Genomic DNA, 24,099 nt, shown 5'->3' on the forward strand with positions numbered 1-24,099 from the left:
ATGTTCAAGCCAAACTATACTAGAAACCCCATGAAATACTCCTAAATAGAATTAGTGACTATTAACAGCTACAAACAAAATGCCCTCCATACATTTCCAAAAGGTTGAGAATTTCTGAACTGGAGGGACTACGCAGGCTGCTTCACATATCCAAGCACTCAACCCAATGAGATTCCCTGTCCTGATCTCCAAGTAATGATTTTAAGTCAACCCTCCCTCAGTTCTCCTCCCCCTGATGTGTGGGACTCCACAGCTCACTCACTGAGCATAACAGCAGGAAAACAGGATGCTCAGAGAAAAGCAACGAGGGGAAAGCATGACAGTAGGAAGGGGAAGAGCAAACATTCAGACCAGCCACCTCCTAGTCTCATGACACATCTGTGCAACCAACCAAACTCCGCCAAGCCCTCACACATACATAATGGCAGAGTCACACCTTCTGCTACAGGTCCAATCCCTGAAATGGAGCCAGTTCCTTGAAGTACCCTCAGCACCTCACAGTTTGTGTGGGTTGTTCCCTGTTTTCTTTTAGTTTCCCCAGCAACTCTGTGCTAGCACCTGCTGGGCTTGGATGGCTATCCTAGTGAATTATAAGATACTGCCAGAGAAACCTTGATTTTCTTAACTACACATCTGTATTAACCCAAACTGCAGAACAGAGTGACTGCGTCTTTCACTGGCTTTCACTTCCATTGCCTCTGCTTAGAGCCCGGTGAATTAGAGACAGACCCTGCAGACCACCTCTCTAATGAACATTTCTCTCTGGAAGACTTCTGGTTTTTATTTACTTATTTACTTTTTAAAAGATTTATTTATTTATTTTAGAGAGAGAGTGTGTGCATGCACGAGGAAGGGGCAGAGGGAGAGGGAGAGAATCCCAAGCAGACTTCCCGCTGAGCTTGGAGCCCGAAAGAGGGAGGCTCTCAATCCTACAACCCCCAAATCCTGACCTGAGACAAAACCAAGCTGGATGCTTAACCAGCTGAGCCACCCAGGCACCCCAAAATTTCTGGTGTTTAATATCCAAGTATCATACAGTGTTCTCATTGGTTGCTTATATAGGCAATGCTAATACATGATACTCCAAACTCAGTACGACAGTTTAAACAAGGGAAAATTACACTCTTGACACTGAATTAGAATTCCATGTGGGTGTTTTCAAGAGTACCCAGAGTATGCAAGGGGCTGTGCATAGGAAGCAATAATTTCTTACCAATATGTTAACTGGAGAGCTAGAAGTGTTGCGTATTTGTTACTCATAGAGGGGTATTTTGCTGTGTTTTACTAATATTTGGGAAACTGGTATGGAGTTTTAGATTTATACATCTTAATTTTTATCATTTAAAAGTATAGGAAATAGTCTCCAGGCTGGTATTTATAGGTAGAATACCTAACTTTCAGGAATGGATTACTAATGCAGACCTAGATGCCCGTATTACAAGAATGGGCATCAATGAAGTGGAAATGATTCGGTGGATTAGGAATCAGTCGGTATCTATTTTATTTTATGACTTGAGGTAAAGTCATAAACAACCTAAGAGTCAGTTTTCTGCTCCTAGGATTTTAGGAAAGTCACAAATTAATGTCCTTGAAGAAAGTATACAAGATAGCAGCAGAATACCAAGTCCTACAGTCCTTACTGTTTTTGAAACCCTCTGAAGTATTATCTGCCCGTGTAGACATCAGTCCCTCAGCAATCCAGAAAAGCTAACTCATTCATCTTTCCTGGATGATTAAGGCAAGCCTACCCGACAGAACCAGAGCGAAGTGTCTACATTGCTGCACCTCTCCAATGTGATTAGGCTACACTCCGGTCTGCTCGGTTCTTTCCAGTACCCTCTAGCTATTGTCTTGGGACAGTAAAATAATTACTGCTTTCTAACTACATCATTAGCATTTTCCAGTTTTCAAATGAAATAGCTTTCTTGTATTAAAAAATAAAGTTAATTACTGTTCAACTCTCATGGTGATATTCAGCCCAGGAGTACCCTGAACTACACAGATCCGACCATCCTTCTATTATTTTTGTAAAGATTTTACTAATTTATGTTTGTTTGTGTGTTTATTTATTTATTTGAGAGAGACAGAGAGAGGAGCAGAGGGGGAGGGACATGCAGATTCCCTGCTGAGCATGGAGCCTGAGTCGTCTCTCATCCCAGGACCCTGAGATCATGACCTGAGCTGAAATCAAGACTCAGGCACTTAACTGACTTGAGCCACACAGACCCCCCCACCAATCCTTTTAATCAAGCTGCCCTCAAAATGCCAACTGACTCTCCTAAGAGCAAACACAAGGCCACTCCTACCTCCAGTTCAAAGAGCCTGTGCTGTTTTTACTGATTCTTGGCACGATTACAGATTGCAGCAGGCCAGATCATTCTGTCTGTGGTTCTAACGCTGCCAGCATCCAGTTTTCTCCAGCAGAGGTTACGTCCAAGGTAGGGATAGGCTTTCTATACAGTTTGGGACCAGCCTGATCAGAATTGAGTTAATGTAAAAAACAAAAAAACCCACACTTCAGCACTGACCTGATATGACAATCACCTGGTCCGAAACAAAAGTCGTAGGACGCTTTCACAAGGTAACCACGAGAACAGCGACAGGCTAAACTTGAAGCAGAAGGCTCAGCATGCATAGATAAAGTTAAAAAAGAACATGTGCTGGGGAAGATTTCTCTGTTCGTTTTGCCTCCCATGAAGTTAAGAAGAGAAATGCTCTGCTGTCCATCATGGGTGAGGCAGTACAGCTGACAGTGGGGACGGTCTGGGTCAGGACTTAAACTCGCTGGAGCTTATTCAACCTCGTTTAAAAAACAAACCTAGAGAATGATCTGACTGAGTGTAAGGGAGGCACAAGGCTGTTCACTTCAGCTTTTGTTCAGATAGTGAGAGAAATGCCCTAAATGTCCGTCAGCTGGGAAATTAGAACATTACCACCTATGATAGATGAGACAGTTTGTCAGAGAATACTGAATAACATGAGGAAATACTCCTGGTATTATGTTAATTAAAAAAGTGAGATACAGAATTGTTTAATACATACATACATGGTTAAAGCAACCATACACACACATGGTTCTGTGTCTGCATGTGCGCGGACTGATAGCTCCCACGTTACCAACAATACACACACATGGTTCTGTGTCTGCATGTGCGTGGACTGATAGCTCCCACGTTACCAACAATACACACACATGGTTCTGTGTCTGCATGTGCGTGGACTGATAGCTCCCACGTTACCAACAATACACACACATGGTTCTGTGTCTGCATGTGCGTGGACTGATAGCTCCCACGTTACCAACAATACACACACATGGTTCTGTGTCTGCATGTGCGTGGACTGATAGCTCCCACGTTACCAACAATACACACACATGGTTCTGTGTCTGCATGTGCGTGGACTGATAGCTCCCACGTTACCAACAATACACACACATGGTTCTGTGTCTGCATGTGCGTGGACTGATAGCTCCCACGTTACCAACAATACACACACATGGTTCTGTGTCTGCATGTGCGTGGACTGATAGCTCCCACGTTACCAACAATACACACACATGGTTCTGTGTCTGCATGTGCGTGGACTGATAGCTCCCACGTTACCAACAATACACACACATGGTTCTGTGTCTGCATGTGCGTGGACTGATAGCTCCCACGTTACAAAAAATGTAGGAAGACTAATGTCAATGGTAGTAGGGTTACAAATGCTATTTTCCTCCCTATGTAAACATGCCCCACCACACGCGCGCGCACACACAGGAACGTAAACAGGACGGCAGCAGGGACTTTGTTTTATTCACCAAAGTACCCTTCTGACCTAGAACAGATAGATTCTGGCACACAGAAGTTTTAAATACGTATCTCTGAATAACGAAATGAACAGAGACTACCTTCATTATCAGAGAAAAAAAGCGGGGGGCTTTTACATTTATTTTTATTTTAAAAAAATTTTTTTAAGATTTTATTTATTTGAGAGAGAGAGAGTTCAAGAGCACGAGCAGGGTGAGAGGCACAGGGAGACACAGCTTAGCAGGGAGCCTGATGATGGGCGGTCCGGGGACTCGAGGACCACGACCCGAGCCGAAGGCAGATGCCCAACTGACTGCACCACCCGGCTACCCCGACATTTGTTTTTAAAAACCTCCTGCTTAAAGACCAACCTCAGAACAAAGCTCTGAGCAGGCACCATCCACTATTTCTAGCCGAACAGATTGTATATTATTTTGTCAACTCATCTTTGATGCCTAATCATTAGTTCCTCTCATTTTCCTCCAATCTTTGGGTGTTTTAAAGATTTTTATTTTGTTTTATTTATTTTTTTGAAAGAGACAGAGAGAAAGCACTAGCAGGGGGAGGGGCGGAGAGACAAGCAGACCCTGATGAGCGTGGAGCCCAACAGGAACCCTGAGATTGTGACCTGAGCCGAAGTCAGACGCTTAACCGGCTGAGTCACCCAGGCGCCCCCAATCTTAGGCTGCTTTAGAAAAAATACCAACAATATTAATTCTGCAAAAAATAAATATTAAATGTGTCCTTACTTAGGTCCTTTTTCCCACTCCGTATATCACTATGTGATTGTAACAATGGCATATGGTCTGTGCTAACCCTTAAAAGGGGTATTTTTGGGGAACCTGGGTGGCTCAGTCGGTTAAGTGTCTGCCTTTGACTCAGGTCATGATCTCGGGGTCCTGGGACGGAGCCCCGCTCAGGCCCCTGCTCAGTGTGTACATCTTTATCAACTCTTTATTGAAAACACATTGCTTCCATACTTTGGCCAATATAAATAATGCTGCAAAACCATAGAGGTGCATGTATTTTTTTGAATTACTGTTATCATTTTCTTTGGGTAAATACCCAGTAGTAAAATTACTACTATCATATGGTATAGAACTTTAATTTTGAGGAACCTCCATACTGTTTTCCATAATGGCCACACCATTTGTTGGCCATCTGTATATCTTCTTTGGAAAAATGTCTATTCAGGTTTTCTGCCCATTTTTCTAATCAGATTGTTTGGGTTTTGGTTTGTTTGTTTGTTTGGGGTGTTGAGTTGTATGAGTTCTTTATATATTTTGATACTAACCCCTTTGTAGATATATCATTTGCAAATATCTCCTCGCATTCAGTAGGTTACCTTTTTGTTTTGCTGACGGTTTCCGTCACTGTGCAAAAGCTCTTTATTTTGATGTAGTCCCAATAGTTTATTTTTTGCTTTTGTTTCCCTTGCCTGAGGAGACATTATCTAGAAATATGTGGCTAAGTTCAATGTGAAAGAATTACTGCCTCTATTTTCTTTTAGGAGTTTTATGGTTTCAGGTTTCACATTTAGGTCTTTAACCCATTTTGAGTTTACTTTTGTGTATGGTATAAGAAAGTGGTCCAGTTTCATTCTTTTGCACGTGGCTGTCCAGTTTTCCCATACCATTTAGGGAAGAGATTATCTTTTCTCCATTGCGTATTCTCACCTCCTTTGTCACAGGCTAATTAATCGTATTAGCATGGGTTTATTTCTGGGGACTCTATTCTGTTCCCTTGACCTATGCATCTATTTTTGTGCCAGTGCCATATTCTTTTGATTACTATACCTCTGTAGGATATGGTTTGGAATCTGGGACTGTGATACCTCCAGCACTGTTCTTCTTCTTCAAAACTATGTTGGCTATTTGGGGTCTTTTGTGGTTCCATACAAATTTTAGGATTATTTATTCTAGTTCCACATAAAATGCTACTGGTATTTTAACAGGGAATGCACCGAATCTGTAGATTACTTTGAAATATATGTGTGTGTATATATATACATATTTGTTTTCAATCTTTCCTTCCAGCTTTCAAGTTTGTTCCATTCTGTTATTTCTGCCATATAGTGTGTTCTTTATTTAACTTTTTCATATCTCATATTTTTGCTTGGCTCTTTCCTGTGTTCTCTTGTTCCTATTTCATATTGCTACATTTCTTCTGCTAGCAATCTATCTTAGAAGTCTTGGTTAGTCAGCCCTAGTATTTCTACTGCTGACAGAATTTTGTTACTGATCATGTTGTCTTTCTTTTGAAATGGTTGTACTTTTCAAATATCTTGTTATTTGGCCTGTAACCTCCCTCTAGGAATATCAGCTGCTCTGTTAGGCACTGGGATGGAGGAAAACCACACACCAATGCATGCTGGTCCCAGTAAGCTGTGGGTAGGAAGCCCAGGTAGAGAGGAACCACAGCTGCCACTCTTCTCCCACTAAACAGCCCCGCAGGCCAAGGGAGCACCCTTTGCTCCCCCAACAGCGTTAGAAGGAGATGCTCATAAGCTGTAACGCACAGCTCAAGCGGTAGAGCGGGAGCGGACGGGAGCAACCGCCCTGGCTACGTAGTTCCACTCATTTTCCTCAGCGCCTCAACAAGGACAGGACTCTATGCCAAAACCCCCATTTTAGGAAAAAAGTACAGGAGAATGCTTTTTAACTTGGAGGTATAGAAGCAAGACAAAATGTAAAAGTCACAAAGAAAAAGATTTGATGAGAGTATTTAACGTTTCCAAAAAAACGTACACCCTACCTACTAGAAGATGTTAACTTTCTTTCTTTCTTTTTTTTTTAAAGATTTTATTTATTTATTTGACAGAGAGAGGCAGTGAGAGAGTAAACACAAGCAGGGGGAGGGGAAGAGGGAGAAGCAGGCCTCCCTCAGAGCAGGGGCCTGATGCGGGTCTCGATCCCAGGACCCTGGGATCATGACCTGAGCCAAAGGCAGACGCTTAACGACTGAGCCACCCAGGCGTCCCAGATGTTAACTTTCTTAATCGGAATCGATACAGGTCCCAGTAGGAATGAGTTTCAACTTCCTAATCCTTTTCCTCACATGGTGGTAACCAAGGTTCGTTCTCTACCCAACACAAGGTGTGGCAGGGTGGATCCCTGACGACAGCACCTGCCAACGTTCTCATAATGACTTCCTCAGAAAGCCCGTTTCACATCTTTCTCCAGACCTATGTAAGAATAAGTACTTTTTTCGTCTAGAAATAATGACTCCTTCACACCAGTGTGAATACTCAATGACCTGCCAGAATGTACAGGGCTTCTGCATCGAACACAGATAACTGCCTGATGATAGGATCTTGGTAAACTACGGGCAATGCTCGTGCTACGTCACAGTATTTCCATCTTTTATTATCAAGCACATCTTGAATACACAATTGCTTTGGCTGTTTCCAAGACAGTATACAAAGTAAGTTAGCCGTGCCGAACTCGATCTTCCTGTTTCTAAGGGGAGGCAGGGCCACAGATGTTCAACATTCAAGCCTTTGTTCTATGCCTCTATATAGGTCCTGAGATGGAGTTTATTGTAGGGCACAAAGCAAACCCATAGATGGAAGGAAACAGAGCAGTTCAGGAAAAGCCAACATACCTTCAGCATGTAGTAGAAGGGGACCCATGACAGGAAGAGGTCAGAGAAGAATTCAGCAATGCTGAACACACCATACACTACCCAATAGGTCAGCCACTGGGTATCATCTTCTTTGTTGGGACTCTCTATGGCTTTAATTCTGAAAGGCAATAAAAAGCATGTATTATCATATAGGGAGACCTCAATGAAACACTTTCAAACAGTAGACTTTGACAGCCCGCCCTCCAAAAGTAGGAAACTCAGGCAAATGTATGCACCATGTCACTGAGGTAAGAATACAACATAAGGATAGGAAGCAATGTGGAAATCACACGACAAGCTGTTGTAACTACTGGTTACCAGTCTTCCAGTCATCAGAGAAACCTGTACTAGCTTTACCCCGAATTTCCACCCTGCCTGTGCCTCAACCCAGGTGCCTGGAGATACCAATGACTGGGAACCTCCAAATGGAGTCCTGCCCCCAGAGAGACATCAAGAATTCTCTCATGGTGGGACACCTGGCTGGCTCAGTCAGGGAGTAGGCGACTTTTAATCTTGGGGTTGTGAGTCTGAGCCCATGTTGGGTGTAAATAAAATCTTGGGAAAAATAAAAAAAAGAATTCTCTCATGGTAACTTAGTTCTTATGTGCTTTTAATAACTGAGGTATATTATGGGTAAACAGAAACTTCCATAAAGGAACTTCTGGAACACAGTTCAGATACTGCCCGAAGTCTATAACATACTTCTTAACAAACAGGTGAGAACAGAGATCATGGTGTCCATTTGGTTCCGACTATCATTATGTGATCCTCGGGCTGTGGTCTCTCCTACCTTCATCCTAATAGCATGACTTTCTCAGTACCAACTACTACTTAAACCAATTTCATTCTGCAAATGAATGGAAATAAATTTAAAATAATCTTTTACTTCTGAATCACAGAAATTTCTTCCAGGCTTGGGAATCTCTTCGTTCTACACCTGAATACCATAATTTTTTTATCCTATCCTGACATATGTCTGGACGCTTATAACTGAGTTGAACTAGAACAGTAAACTAGAAGAAGTATGAATCTTGTTAGCCTAGGAGCCTAGGAGATGGGTTAGCGATGGAAAATACTTGGTAAAATGGGTTCCTGAAAGAGGCCGCTAGGCTGCTGAATCATGCTGAGTCACTCACAAAGAAGCCTCTGGACCAGTGAGCAGCAGCTGTGGGTGTCATGTTTGTTTGTGTGCATGACTGTTTTAAGAAAACCACCAAAGGGGGAAGTTACAGCTGACTGAGATGAGCGCTGGTGGCGGGAGGGAGGGACAGGGAGAAGTGATGAAGCGAACGCTGCTCTCTAAGCCAAGAGCAGGCAAAAGTGTTTCAGTTTACATGAAAGAATCACAAAAGGAATTTCAGAGAGCTGCCTGTAAGATAATGGCTTGTAACATGGGGACTACGTCTGTGTTTTTGGTTTCCTCGGACAGGAGCTGGCAAGTGTAATCGAGGGCCAAGGGACAAGCGTAGGCAAGCACGTGAGCCCAAGGACTAACAAGAGTATACCCCTAAGGTCATTTCCCTCCCCATTTCTATTTAAGTGGGTCTTTTAAGTCATTAGTGGGATAAAGATTTGTTTCTTCTACATCGCTCCTGGGGACGCAGAGTTACGATTCAAGGACGGTCTTGGTTTGAGGAACCAAAGCAATTCATGACTAAGTAAACAAACATGATCCAGTCAACAAACGGACCCACATGAACATAAACTGAAATAAACACTCCGTGGAAACATTCTGATATGTTCAATTCCATTCTGTGTCATTATTTTTAAGAGGTTAGTCAAGAGCCACGGATTCAAAAACAGAAAAGCCATCCAAACTTCAGTGCTTCAAGGAATAAAAAAAAAATAGTCCTCTAACTTATGGACACTATGGATTCAAAAGCTTCCATGCTAATGCACGTGGAACACTATGCAGTAGCACTGAAAAGTAGGAAGAAAAGAGCTCAAAACTGAACACAGGTAGATCACGACTTTGTAGAAAACCAAGGCACATGAAAGAAGAAAGGACAAGACCACAGAGCCTTATTAAGTTGAAGAGAGTTTTTTTAAGATTTATTTATTTATTTGAGACAGAGAGAGAGAGAGCACATGAACGGGAGGAGGGGAAGAGGCAGAGGGAGAAGCAGGCTCCCCGCTGAGCAGGGAGCAGGATCTGGGGCTCAATCCCAGGACCCCAAGATCATGAGCTGAGCCGAAGGTAGATGCTTAACTGACTCAGCCACCCTTAAGCCGAAGAGATTTTTCATAGAATTTCTCGTATGATTGAAGCATTTAATTATTGTTTTACTTTAAAATAGCACAAGGTTCATTTTTAAAAATATCTACATGTCATAACATCATCAATTAGTCACAACAAGAAAGAACAAGAAATGGGAACCTGAGACTCAAAAAATAAAGCACCCCAGTCTAGTTATGGGGAGAGAAGAGCTTAAAACCACCGTTTCCCAGTGGTGCCGGTGTGGCTCAGTCAGATAAGCATCTGCCTTTTGGCTCAGGTCATGATCTTGGGGTCCTGGGATCAAGCTCCACATCAGGCTCCCTGCTCACCAGGGAATCTGCTTCCCCCTCTGCCTCTGCGGTTCTCCCTGTCAGTGCTCTGTCTCTCTCTCAAATAAATAAATAAAATCTTAAAACACACACACCTGCCATTTCCTGACTGCCATTTACTTATATACTTCCTTGTCCAAGCGAGTGGACACAGGGGATTACTCAGCAACAATACGCTCTCCTGCCTCGAACATACACTAAATCACATCTCAACTCAGTATATCAGAATGAGGATGTAGCAATTTCTCAGGGAACACAGGGACTCAAGAAATCTTAAGAACTGCTCTATGCCCTTAGGTCATTTCCATTTTGGTCAACATGGAACAGCTAAAGACTGGGAGAGGTAGGAACGTAATACATTTTTCCCCCAACATCATTTATCGACAAGACTGTCTTTTCCCCACTTCATATTCTGGCCTCCTTTGTTGTAGATTAACTGACCCTATAAGCATGAGTTTAATTCTGGGCTTTCTATTCTGTTCCCTTGACCTATGGGTCTATTTTTGCATGAGTACCACACTGTGTTACAACAGCTTTGTAATAGATCTTGAAATCTGGGATCGTGATACCTGCACAGCTTTGTTCTTTCTCGAGATTACTTCTGCTATTCAGGATCTTTTGTGATTCCGTACAAATGTTAGGATTATTTGTTCTAGTCCTGTGAAAAGCGCTATTGGCATTTTGATAGGGAGTATACTGAATCTGTAGACTGCTTTGAGGAGAATGGACATTTTAACAATATTAGGTCTTCCAATCCATGAGCATGGTATGTCTTTCCATTTGTGTCCTCTTCAATTCCTTTCATCAATGCCTCACAGTTTTCAGAGTACAGGTTTTTCACATCCTTGGTTAAATTTTACCCAATAATTATTTAACTTCATAATAGCCCTATGAAATAGGTATTGTTACTTTCATTTTTGAGGGAAAGACTCAGGCTCAGGGAAGAAAAATAACATGTGCAGGGCTCGTAGCTACAAGTAGCAGAGATTGGGGGCACCTGGCTGGCTCCTCAGTACAGCAAGCAACTCTTGATCTCAGGGTCATGAGTTCAAGCCCCATGCTGGGTACAGAGCTTACTTTAAAAAAAAAAAGGAAAGAAAGAAAGAAAAGAACAAGTAGCAGAGATTGGATTTATACTCAAGATTAACTCTGACAAAGCCTGTGCCTGTTTCACACTAATCCAGGCTGTTTTCCTAGTTAGAACAACTCATCATCAGGCTGTATAACACTTAGCAAAATGTCTGGTACCAGGGGGCATTTAATAAATATTTATTGCATTTATATAAATACAAAAAGAGCTCATGGTCTTCCTTTTGGAAGGGACCACAATGATCTAGTCTCATGCTGAAGAAAACCAAGGCTCAGAAAGGGTAGACTGGGTCACAGAAGACAAATAAGAGTAAACGTCAGTCTCAAGGTCCAGATCCTTGGAGAAGCATTCCACCCTCCATCCTGCTTACCCGGGCAGAAGGCAGGCAGAGGAGGGAAGGGCAGGGAGGGCAATCAGCAGTGAACAGGACAGTTTCTCAAACTTAGATGATGATCCACCTCCACCTAGAGCGCTAACTAAACATACGCGAGCCTGGGTCCTTTTCAGACCTAGTGTTCGGGCTCTGGCACGTAGGGCACAGGTATGAACTTGAAGAAAGTCGTGGAGGTGATCCCAAGGCTGAGCCAAGTTTCAGAACCGCCAGCTCAAAGTTCAGTCTCAGCACCACCTCCCCGTCCTTTTCTCTGAAAGAAAATCCAAGTGATGGACTTGGAGCCAATCAACTGTAGCCAAAGGGTAGGCTACACCTTTCCAGCAATGAATGGGAGGCCAAGAGAGAAGAAAAGTTAGACAAGGAGGCAAACTGAATTAATGTCTTTGCTACAATTAGGATGAGTCACTCTAAGATGATCTAGAATGCTCAATGCTCACCTGAACATTCTCAAATTTATAGAAGAATTCAAAATAAAAACATCTCCTAACCAAAACTCTGCTAAACTTTTCAAGAACCAATCTGAAAGTCCTATATTTGTTTGGCTAGAACACTAACCTCCCTCAGGGCTTTTCAATCCCTAGCTAAACCCTAGAGGAGCTCTGGAACTATCCCCAAAGCAGCTGGCAACAATTCCAACCACTCCCCCCCACCCCCAGACCTGGGCCACTGTCTCGTATATTCTCTGTTTTCCCTTGCCCACAGTGGGGTATGTTGGCTGCACCACAGACACTGAATCTAGTTTCAGAACCACTCCTGGGGGGACACAGTCACAAAACTCAGACACCCTGGTCTTAGACTGCTCTCTGCAGACTCTTAACTGCCATATTCTCACTACCGAACCGATGCCTGGCCACTTGGGCTCAGTGTTGTGGATTCTTTGTTCTCTCTCCCCTCAGCCACCTACCCTGTTCCAGGGGCAGGGCTTGGCCTACTTGAAGCAGGTGGCAACAGAGAAATGAGGCCTGGGTGAGAAGCAGAGACATGGCTAGGGTGAAGATGATTGTCAGTACTACCTATGGGAGTGGCTCACAGTTCTAAAATTTCACAGAGCAGAATCAGAAATTGTCGAATGTTGAGTTGGAAGCTGTCTTATAGACAAGCTGTTCCTATTCTATATTTTAGAGACCAAAATATGAAGTTCAAAGAGGAAAGACTGGTATTAAAATGAATTTCAACTGAAAATAAAATATTACAGAGGCAAGTGTCTACACATTTTTTAAGGTCAACAATGAACTATGTAAATACATGTTGGTGTATCCACACAATGAAATATTCTGAAGCCTTTAAAAAGGATATTAACAGAGAAAGATGTCCAAGATATAGAGCTGAATGTAAAAAGGGGATTACTAACTTTGTGTTTTGACAAAAAGAGAGGCAGATATGTATTTGTGTGTGTTTACAGACCAAGAATGGTGTCCAGAAATATATATTTCAAATTGGGTAAAGTTAATCCTGGGCATTGGGATTGCAGAATTTCATTTTAAGGTCTTGTAATGAGCCTGTACTATTTTTTATAACAAGAGGAAGGAAAAAGATTTCCATGTGAGGGGAAAAAAAACGAACACCAGACTTTCTACAACTACTTCCTCCTATGAGACGAGCTCGCTCTCCAGGGCTTTGTTAAAAACTAAAGTGAACATCAGGCTCACTCATTGAATTTCTCTCTTGAGGAAACAGCTCATGGTTTTCTTACAAACAAACTTCTCTAATAGTGATCAGACACACGCCGTTGTGTTTTAGGGCATTAGAAGGCCTTCGATACACATAAACACAGAAAGAAAAGAGAGTCCAATAGCTCATCACTGGAATGGACTCATTCTAATTTCCTATTTGAAACAAAGCAAACTATCAAAAAATTATTAATTCCTGTGGAATAGCTAGGCCTTTCCCTTCTTTCCTTCCCAGTGCTCAATTGGCTCTGCGTCATTTCACCATCCTTGGCATGCACCTTGTAATCTCGTTCTACCACTTACTAGGCACGTGACCTTGGGCAAGTTATTCTGGGCCTTAGTGTCCTCATTTGTCAAGCAGGAATGATAAACCTTATCACGTTGTCGTGAAGATTAAATTAATACATGTAAAGCACTTAGAATCAATGACCTGAACTGAGTAAGTTCTTGTTAAATATTACCTTCATAGATGCTTACGACGTGGTAATAATTTATTATTGTTATAGGGAGGCAAGAGACTAAAAGGAAAGGCAAGTGATAGGAACACTCCAGTCCTTCTGGCTAAGTAGAGCTGGTAGAGGGTTAACAGCATTGTTAATAAGGCTAAAAGGAGATTAGAGAATTACCCATGGATTTTAATTATACCTCACTCTCCAAATCCCAAATGCTACAGAGAGTAAAGAGCTGAAATCCCCACATCCCATTTGCAGGTCAATGGGAACAAACTTGGACACTGCTGAGAACTTTTTTCAGGCCCATGGTGTGAAGGTAGACTGGCCAAAATTCTTTACCTTAGTTGTTGGATTGTATTGATACGCACAGAACCCACCGGCCAGACCACTGGGCTCCAGTGACAGGTACTGGCTACCTCCACCTTTCGTGGCCCATCTATTTGTTTATACCTTCACTGCTATTTTCTAAAAGCAAGGGCAGGAAGGAAGGGTGGCCAAAGGATAGCATTAAACACATGGAAAGAAAACAAAGGTTGCACAGAGATATCTTGGGACTAACATTCTCTCCCTCCTAAACTGAGTCACTTCATTCCTCAGAGAACCTAAAATACTCCCTGCCCCATGTGGTAATCTCCCACAGCAAATCAGTGACAGCAGCATTCGGATGCAAGCATACACTGAGCTCTGACGTGTAAGCAAGCCCTGGAGCCAAAACAGTGATTCTCAAGGACCGCAAGTCAACAGTCAAACCTAATTCCACTCCTAATTGAAGAGCACATGTGTGCTTGGGGAAGCGTCCTATGAAGAAGGGTTGTGGAGGCAGAGTTATGGGAAACTGGAAATCTTAATAGAAACAAAACAAAGTAAAACATGGGATTTAATATATACAAATTGTTAAAATCATACCCAGTGCTTAGGAACACGTATACCACTGTACCATAACCGAAGAAAACCATTAGCCATACCACCACATCTTTATGACCTGGAAGAACAAAATTTTATTGTCCTCTACTGCTCTTGGAATAATAATGTCTTAAGGTGCTGACGTAGGTATAAGAAAAAATAAGACAGGGGCGCCTGGGTGGCACAGCGGTTAAGCGTCTGCCTTTGGCTCAGGGCGTGATCCCGGTGTTATGGGATCGAGTCCCACATCGGGCTCTTCCGCTATGAGCCTGCTTCTTCCTCTCCCACTCCCCCTGCTTGTGTTCCCTCTCTCGCTGGCTGTCTCTATCTCTGTCAAATAAATAAATAAAATCTTTAAAAAAAAAAAGAAAGAAAAAGAAAAAATAAGACAAGGAACCAAAAAAAGTAAGTGGAAGAAATTAATGAAAGAAAATACTAAGGAGGTTTCCCCTTAATCATTTAAAACCTCAATGACCTAGAGTTAATCACAACTATGATTAAGTCAGTTTGCTTCTTTGTAGGGTAATAAAAGTACCACTCTTAATTAAGCACTCACTGATTGCTAGATTCTGTGCTAAGTGGACAACATATACTATCCACCCCTTTTACTTACAAGAAAATTGAGTTTTATGTAAGTTGAGCCAGTTGCCCAAGAGTTAATAGAGCTAGGAATTATCAGATCCGTATACACACGCTTCTGCTCACTCATGCCCAAGAAAGTCCAGCACCTACCACCTGTATTGTATGCGGTTTGTGTATAACTTGGTCACTACAATTCAAATTAGCCAAATAACATAAAATTAAGGAATACATTTCTTCAAAGCACTGACTTTACTACTAAAACCAGTTGTATCCACCCACAGAATTTTAATTTTAATGAGTTAATTATATAACCAGTGAATCAAAAAAAGCAGTTAATAAAAAGCCCTATAACAATAAACAGACAGCTTTGAGATACTGTTGGTAAAGAACAGAAAGAAATCTGCCTGGGATCCATTTGCTTTGTTTTATTTTGAATGTGGTAAGTCATATTTAAGAGCAATTATTCCAGAATTCAAGGTAGATTATTTGAAGCTTAAAAATGAAGACTACAGACCATAATGTTTATAACCCTTTTTTTGATACAGCAGACACAGCGTGACCACCCGCAGCACCCACAGTGCACGGGAACACTTCCGCTGTATTGACCAGAGAGTGTGAGGTGGGAATCCCTGAGCGCTCAACTGGTCTTCCCGTTCTTTCTTACCTTGATGTAGGAGGGTGCCAGTGTGATCTTATATGATGCCTACAGTGCACCAAATTAGGAGGGGAAAAAAATGACCTATTTAACACATAAACACTAGTTTGGTTCCATGATGATAATTTTTTTTCTTCTTCATGGAAAAAAAGAAGGTAAGGAGCTATGGGCACGCAAAGCTCCACTTGTTCTCCACTGCAGAGCAGTTGTGCTCTCGAAACATCAAGATAGGCAGATAGCAAAGCTCAACTTGTTCTCCACTGCAGAGCAGTTGTGCTCTCGAAGCAAGAGCGTGGATCCCGCACATGCAATAAAACCAATTTGCTTATTTACCATTTATATTGTGCCCAACCTTCTCCCCTATTCAAAAATGAAAAAAGAAGGAAAGAAAGAAAAAAGATTCGAGATAGCTAGCTCGATATACCTCCTCAATAGGCAGAAAGTATCTTCTGAGGTGAGTATACAAGAGCAGTGAAAAAATACCAGGTCCTTTACTCCTCCACACGGTGTTCTCCTGCATAAAACGACCGACTCAGTGAGACCCGTAAGTAAGCTAAATTCACAGGCAAATACGCTTTAGGACGAGTCCATAAAACATCTCTAACCGAGACCGAATATTAAAACAAAAGCCATCATTCAGTAGTCAAACATTTTGGTGTTTAATTACAATGATCTTTTTTTTACCAACTGTTCACCAATTTGTGTTTTAATGCAAAATGAAAGATTCAGTCACAGTCAAATATAAAACATGAGGACTGTTGAAGTGTGCAGGCCAGAGAATTCAGGCATCCCTACACCTACACCTGGCTTTGCCCCAACGGCCATGACCCAGGTCCAGTAACTTGTTTGTGGCCTTAGTTCCCAAATCTATAAAAGGCAGCTCTCACCCCAGCAGCTTGATCTCTGGGACCTAAATTAGCTAACTTTTTTTTTTAAGAGACTCCACACCCAGTGTGGAGCCCAACACGGGACTCGAACCCACGATCCCAAGATTAAGACCTGAGCTGAGATCAAGAGTCGGATGCTTAACCAACTGAGCCACCCAGGCACCCCTAACATTTTATAACTCAAAACTGAATGCCTTAAACTATTTGATAGTTTAAAAAAATGTATGCCTAAAGCAATAAAACAGCAGATGCGAATCCTACTGGAACAACCTTTGTCGATAAAATTGTTAGTTCTGTAAATATAATATCTATGTCAAATATAGTATCATAAAGTTTAACTTAAGCTCAAGTACCCTCACAACCTGGACAAGAATAATCTAAACTGACATTTCCTAGACAAAAGAAGGCCACATCAAGATAGGCAGATAGCAGCCTCGAGTTACCTCTGACATGTAAGTGATCCCTTCACCAGATCACCTCGTCCAACTATCAGAAGCTGCAGGATATATATAGTGGCCGTGTGACTGAGAGGAGCTGATAAGCTCTACTCCCGGGAACCAGGACAGTGTGCGAGTGACAGACTAAAGTCAGAAGAGGTTTGTACAGCCCCCACTTCCACTTCAACTGCCACAAAAAGCCATTTCATGAACAATTTTTGAAACTGTTTCTCAACTTCTTTTTTTTTTAAAGATTTTATTTATTTATTTATTTATTTGAGAGAGAGAGAGAGAGAGATAGCACAAGTAGGCGCAGGGGCAGGCAGAGGGAGAAGCAGGCTCCCTGCTGCACAGAGAGTCCGACATGGGGCTCGATCCCAGAATCCCGAGATCATGACCTGAGTTGAAGGCAGACACTTAACTGACTGAGCCACACAGGCACCCCTGTTTCTCAACTTCTGTATTAACTCATTGTTCCTCAAATTTAATTCATTGGTAATGTTGTCAACAGCCACAAAATACCTTAAAATGCCCCATATGTATTTCTAGTTGTTGGAAATACCGGAAGAGATGAGGAATACTCATTTAAAGTCAGTCCTGAAAAAGAGAAGAACTCCAAGATGGGGTGGATGAAGGCAGAAGGACAGATAAACTACACCTTCAGGGCCCTCGTGAACAGGGAAAAAAATCATTAAAATTCAAAGGGAACATTCTAGAACAGAGTATTAGGAACAGGATCTCTTCCCACAACTGCTTTGAAGCCCAGAAAGTAGATCACGAATAAGGAATTTAAATCATTCATCTTACTAGTTCCTTAAGACTTTCTTTTCTCTATGGCACAGGCAAGGGGGGGGGGGAACTAACCAAAATGCTGGCTGTAATTACCCACAAAAATAGTGACATGCTGTTACAAGGATATTTTATCACTTTTTCTAGTTTTCTCCACAACTCCATCTTAAAATAGTTCAGCAGTATTAGCAGTGATACTAAGTGAAAACGCAACCGATTAAAAGCCGACAGAAGTAAAATGGTTACATGTCTGAGATTTCCGGATGCTCGACGCGAAATTTACAGGATGCCAGTGACTGATCCAAGTGCAGAGGCGGACAGAACACCGCGTGCGCCGCACACCGCCTGGAGAAGTCCAGGTGGGGGCTGTGCTGCTCTGCTCCTGAGCTCACTAGCACGGAGCGCCCAGCAGCAGAGGGGAAAGCTAGTGTAACAGGAACACAAGCAGCTTCGCAGAAATATCTACTCCCAAATTCTCATCCATAAAAAAGGACAAAAAACATAATTACAAGTTCTGGAAACACACACACACACGCAAGAAAACAAACTTGCCCGTTACTAATGAGTCTGAGAACCACAAATACACATCCTCCAGTACCAGGAGGGAAGCCTGACTTTGCTCCAGAGGACTTGCTTTTCCGAAACAAGGTGGTGCTCAGCCCCTCAGGCGCCCAGCTCCTCCCCAGATCTTAAATGAGGAGATTTCAGTCCTTTGCAACCTATGCCCCTGCACTTCGTCTGCTGTGAATCATTAACTAAGAAAATGCTCGCGCTCTTCCTTGCCGTTCATTGTATTACAGTTCTTGTAGTTATTTAGACAGTGTCTTTCCCAAATTTCCCCCCCTCACCATCCCCTTTCTGATCTGACCTCATAGGGGTCATCCCCAAACGGCTTCTCCCTGAGATTCTTTGCCTCCGGATACAGAACTAAAGGCAAAGCCCCATTCCCTTAGGAGAGCCAATCCAGTGCGCCCTCCACAGATGGGCTTGCACGGGGAGAACAGAGGAGTCTCTGCAAAGAGCTGGTTATGTTGCCGCTGTTGTAAATCAACACTACGTAACAGGTGGAAGAACTTGTTAGTAATACATTCTAACTCACGTACACGAAACACTGCAGATGCCTATGTGTGTGCAGACACGTGATTCGGGAGGGCAGTACCCTACTTGAGAGGAAAAATACACTGCATGAAGACAATATACTGACAGTGTCAAATTGGGAAAAGAAACAGTTCCCATCAACAGTTCACTTTTCAACTGTGCCTGGGTATGGCGTGTGTCTGAGCCAGCCCAAGAGCCACGGGGGAAGTAGTGTAACAGAAAAGTTAAAAACACGGACTTTGGAACCAGAGTCCCTGGGTTGTTTGGTTGGTTTATTTATCTTAATTTTATTTTTTATTTATCTGAGAGAGAGCGGGAGAGATCACAGAGGGAGGGGAAGGGGGAGAAGGAGAAGCAGGCTCCCCGCTGAGCAGGGAGCCCCATGTGGGGCTTGATCCCAGGACCCTGAGATCATGACCTGAGCTGAAGGCAGACGCTTCACCGACTGAGCCACCTCGGTGTCCCTATTTATTTGTTTTAGAAGTAAGTGCTATGCCCAGTCTGGGGCTTAAACTCACAACCCCCAAGATTAAGAGTCTTAAGCTCTACCGACTGAGGCAGCCAGGCTCCCTGGGTTTAAATACATTTTACCATCTACTAGTTGTGAGCATCTGATCAAGTTACTTCTTCCTCTGTTTCCTCATCTGTAAAATGGGAACAATCATAGTATTTACGTCATCGGGGTGCCATGAGGATTACATGAGCTATACTTATAAAACACCTAACTAGGGATATAGAAGTGTCTATTAAATGAAGTGCTGTGCAGTATTCAGCCGTGCAAACTGCTAAAAGCAATAACCTTCTCTGTCCCGGTGACACAGTTTAAAATGGGCTGGTGAGGACACAGAAGATAAAATGACACATCACTCAAGTGGGCATGAGATTTCAAAAGTGCTGCCAAACATTAGACAGAATCTAGTCACCAAAATGCTGGACTCCTATTTAATCTTTTCGAGCTTGGTACTAAAATACGCCTAACTGAGCTTTCACATTCCTGTGTAGCGACGGAGGGCTGCAGACCAGGTCTGGCTCTGGTGACCCTGGGAAACACACTCTACCTCGCTCTGTGCCTGGATCATTTGAAAACTAAGGGAATTAGATTACATGCTTGATCTCTCCAGCCCAACTCTGACAGTCCCAGGAAGGTGGTAGCCTGATCTTTTTGAAAAACATGAAATAAAAAGAAAAATTAATAGACATTTTTGTAGAATTTTTAAAAAGTCGCTTAATAGGATAAAAAGCAAACTCTCCTCCTTTCCTTTTCCTGCAGGGCAAAAATAAAAATAGAAAATAAGGTCATTAGACTTGCTCTCATACTTCCATTTAACCAAAGGAGCAGGGACAAGACTGGCATTCACTCAAGGACCCGGGTGGGGGCTGCCCTAGGTCTCTGGCAACGGACTCTGCATATGAGGGCACACACAGCACGTGCTCTGTGGGTGTCTCTCAGAAGAACTCTTATTTGTGCAATGCCCCTGGAAGCAGGGCTGCACCAGAAAACAAAAAGGAAAAAAAAGGGCCCCATGTTATAGGATTCCAAAGATACGAAATGTCCAGAATAGGCCAACCCATAGAGACAGAAAGTAGTAAGTGGTTCCGGGAGACTGGGGCATAGGACAAATAGGGAGTGACTGCTAGTGGATCCAGTTTCTTTTGGGGGGTGATGGAAATGTGTTGGAATTTATCACAGTGGTGATGGCTGCACAACTTTATGAATATACCAAACACTGAACTGTACATGTGAATTATGCCTCAGCAAAAAATTGGGGCAGCATGGGGGTAGGTCTACTTTAGTAAGAGAGGCTCACACGATGCAGTGCCTGTCTTCTCTTCTCAGGAACAGAGCGAAGAAGTCATGAGATGACAGCAATTCTGTCAAGCTCTTGACAATGAGAAGGCTGAAATTAGATTTCAAATTGCCTGTGTAGGGTTGCCCAAAAGTCTGGAAACACAGAGGTAGAAGATTAAAGGGCCTGCTCTCAAAGGGAAAGGACGTACCAGAAAATGAGAGTAACCAGTAGGAAGGGGGGCCTTCTAAGGCCCTAACTGCCTCTCCAGGAACACTGGCTGGGCCTCCAGCCCTCTGGGTTCCAACAGGCCACAACTTGACCCAAAGCCAGGTACCCCAGGGTCCCACCCACAGTTTTCCCCAGGGGGTGAGTCATAAGACAGGCAGGAAAGCCAGGGGAACTTTTCCAAATTTGACTTCTGTGCCCTGCAGCCTCTAAGCCCTGTGCTGACCATTACGTGGTGTGGGTCTCCCCGCGATGGAGGGAGGAGAGGAGACAGCTGGAGCCAGAGCAAACGGTGAGAAAGGCTGGGACTGGCAATAGTTGGGCAGAATGGCCACTTCCTTCCAGAGGTTGCAGCAGCCAAAATGACCTTAAAATGTAAATCGTATCATAGTCACCCCCTATTTAAAATCCATCCAAGGCAATCAGAAAACCTGCAACTCCCGACAACCACCTGGAATAAACGCACACTGATCCCCTGGCCACGGGCCCTGCGTCATGGCACCTGTACCCCCCCCCCCCCTCTCTGATTCCCTCAGCTCCCTTCAGGCGCATAGTTTCCAACGGTTCCTGGCACCCAGGGCTCCTCCGCCTGGCTCTGCTCTTGGCTGGTCTGGCACTTTCTCATTCCTCAAGCCTTAACTCAAACAGTATCTCAGATAAATATCTAGAGGGGGTCCTCCCTGTTATTCCCCACCCCGGCTCCCTATCCATTTTCTTCACAGGGCTTACTTACCACACTCGGTCACTACGTTACTATTCAGTGTGGTTGACCTTGGTAGATTGTTCATTCAAAGAGAATGGAGAGCGTGTCCACCTTAGTCCACAGTGTGGCTAAAGTGTGGCCACCGTGCCTGGACTGTGGCTGCATTTGATTCGTGCTAAATAGATGAACCCATATTTTTTAGAAGAACTCTGGCTGGGGGGCACAGGGAGAATTTTAAGAGGAAAGAGAACAAGTAAAGGGAAGGGGATCCCAAATCATATTTTAAGTTACGTTGATTCAGGCGCCACTAATAACACCATTTTCAACCATTTTCTGACAATCACACAATTACACTGGTTAAGCAATGAACATACTTGATTAGACGAGCATTTAACACTGATTGCCTCAATGTTACTCACAGGGGGTCTGTATGCTTTATACCGTGCACATAATCCCATGTCACCCTGACAAAGCAGAGGTCAGGTAGGGTCCCAGGGTCAGCAGGCCATTTTCCCCTCCCTTTCAGCCCATCAAGTGTAACATGCACCGGTTACTGCCACCGCTCTATGTCGGGGGTTCAAAAGGTGGGCTGACATTAGAATTCTTTACCGATTGTTAAAAGAGCAAGGAGCCTTAAACGCCCCAAGCCCAGGCTGCACCCCGACCAACTACACCAGAATCTCTGGAGGTGGGGCCCAGGCGTTAGTATTTTTGAAGGCTCCTTCCAAAAACTCAGTGGGCATCCAAGGCTGAGAACCATTGTTTTAGGGAAAAGTCCAAATACCCACAGAGAGGAAACCTCATTTAATTTCCTTATGGTCATGGAATGCTATCTTTATTTTAAAGGTCAAAGAGTTGGGTCTACCAAAAGGAAGCGTCCTAGGAATAAATACCACTCTAGAGACACTATTTCCTGAATTTTTACTGAAATCACTAAATTTCCTTATTAGATTTTTAGCACTTTTCCAGCTCCTAGTATGGTATACCACAAATGTCACTTTGCCTCAGAATATTCAAACAGAAAAGTATATATACCTGGTGAATGGAATAATTCTAAAATATGTAAAACCCACGTACATTACCCACGTAGAAATACGAACGCCTCTATCATTTCACAGAATTCCAAGCAATAGACAGGAGCATTTAGCTTCTTGGAAGTAAAAAGAGCCAATACTATTTTGTTGACTATGCAGGGAATGAAAGAATGACTACAAACAAATGATTTAAACAAAAAAACAAAAAAACTGAAATCGACTTGCTGTAAAATAGGACTAAAAAAGAGATCCCTGCTAGAATTCATCCACTCCAGATCAAGGGGAAACATACTGGAGTTCTGTCTGCAGGCACATCCGCTTCCACCCACACCTGGATCCACACGTCCCACCTAGAAACAGACTTTTACTTTAGGAAAGCCCACACCAGTGACCTCATCACACCAAAAGAGGACGTTATGTTTCACACAGGATTATGTACCAAACGGTACTGACGTGGAAAAGGGTTTTATGCTGTTTGGTATCTCCAAAAATCCATATTCCTTTCTGGTTCAAAATAATTCAAGCAGCTAGGCAGTTACTAAAGTGCCACCCAGGATTTGTTCAAAATGGGATCAAGGACCTCTAAAGCACACACCTGAAAAACGCTTCAAGCTCTTTTATCCCCCCCAAACTTGTATTAAAGGAATGCTTGCAAGTAGAATACACAAGCAGAAGAAAAGTAATGTACTTTTTTGTTATTTTGTCTGATAGCACAGACACGTCGTGCAAGTCATTCTGAATCAGTGTTGCCTACAAACTTTTCATACTCACCGTATTATCAGTCGATTACATTTTATAGAAAACTGCTATTCTTGTACCTTTTTCAGTGATCTGAAAGCCAAACCAGTTTTCCTGGTCTGCCCTTCTTTGGTCTACACATGAACCTGGATGGTGCTTTAGCAGAGAGCGCTGGAAGGGGGTGAATGGTCAACATGAAGACAGGTTAGGGTGTCTAACAGCCAGGCTCCGTGGAGCGCTTCTAAGCCTCCGCAGCAGACGAACACAGTAACTATGTATGTTAACTTCAATTTAATTGTTCAGATCAGAGCTAACTTCTAAAACATGCTTCCTGCTTTCTAGTCAGATACTAAATTCTAGCTTGTCCTGTAATAGACACAAGAGGTAATAAATGTGTTATCTGTGTGTTAACCTCCCAGCCAAAAAGTTTGTCTTCCTTTACCCCTGTGGGTGAGAAAAGTTGCAGAGACCAATTCAATGAAAGAAAACCCACCAGCTTTCCTGGGCAGAGCTACAGACTAAAACAATTCATTGTGATTTGAATGAATGAAAACACGAAATTGTAGAATATTTTCGAAATAAATACTGTAGAGTAAAAACCTCAAATAGTAATAAATTCAGATCCTAATCTGCTAACATTAATTTTTAAGTTTAATTATATAAATGAATCATTTATATAACCAAGGA

At 42.8% G+C, this 24,099-nt stretch overlaps 1 protein-coding gene across 2 annotated transcripts in view; it reads right to left on the reverse strand.

The window, feature by feature from the left end:
- REEP5 (receptor accessory protein 5) overlaps positions 1 to 24,099 on the reverse strand; it is a 36,500-nt gene that overhangs the window by 10,553 nt on the left and 1,848 nt on the right. For both annotated transcript variants that reach the window (XM_026498450.4, XM_057307353.1), the window contains exon 3: positions 7,398 to 7,536. In XM_026498450.4, the coding sequence (XP_026354235.1) occupies positions 7,398 to 7,536 (139 nt within the window). The remainder of the gene's footprint in view (positions 1 to 7,397; positions 7,537 to 24,099) is intronic.

The sequence above is a fragment of the Ursus arctos genome, unplaced genomic scaffold, assembly GCF_023065955.2.
Source record: "Ursus arctos isolate Adak ecotype North America unplaced genomic scaffold, UrsArc2.0 scaffold_5, whole genome shotgun sequence".
NCBI classification, from domain to species: domain Eukaryota; kingdom Metazoa; phylum Chordata; class Mammalia; order Carnivora; family Ursidae; genus Ursus; species Ursus arctos.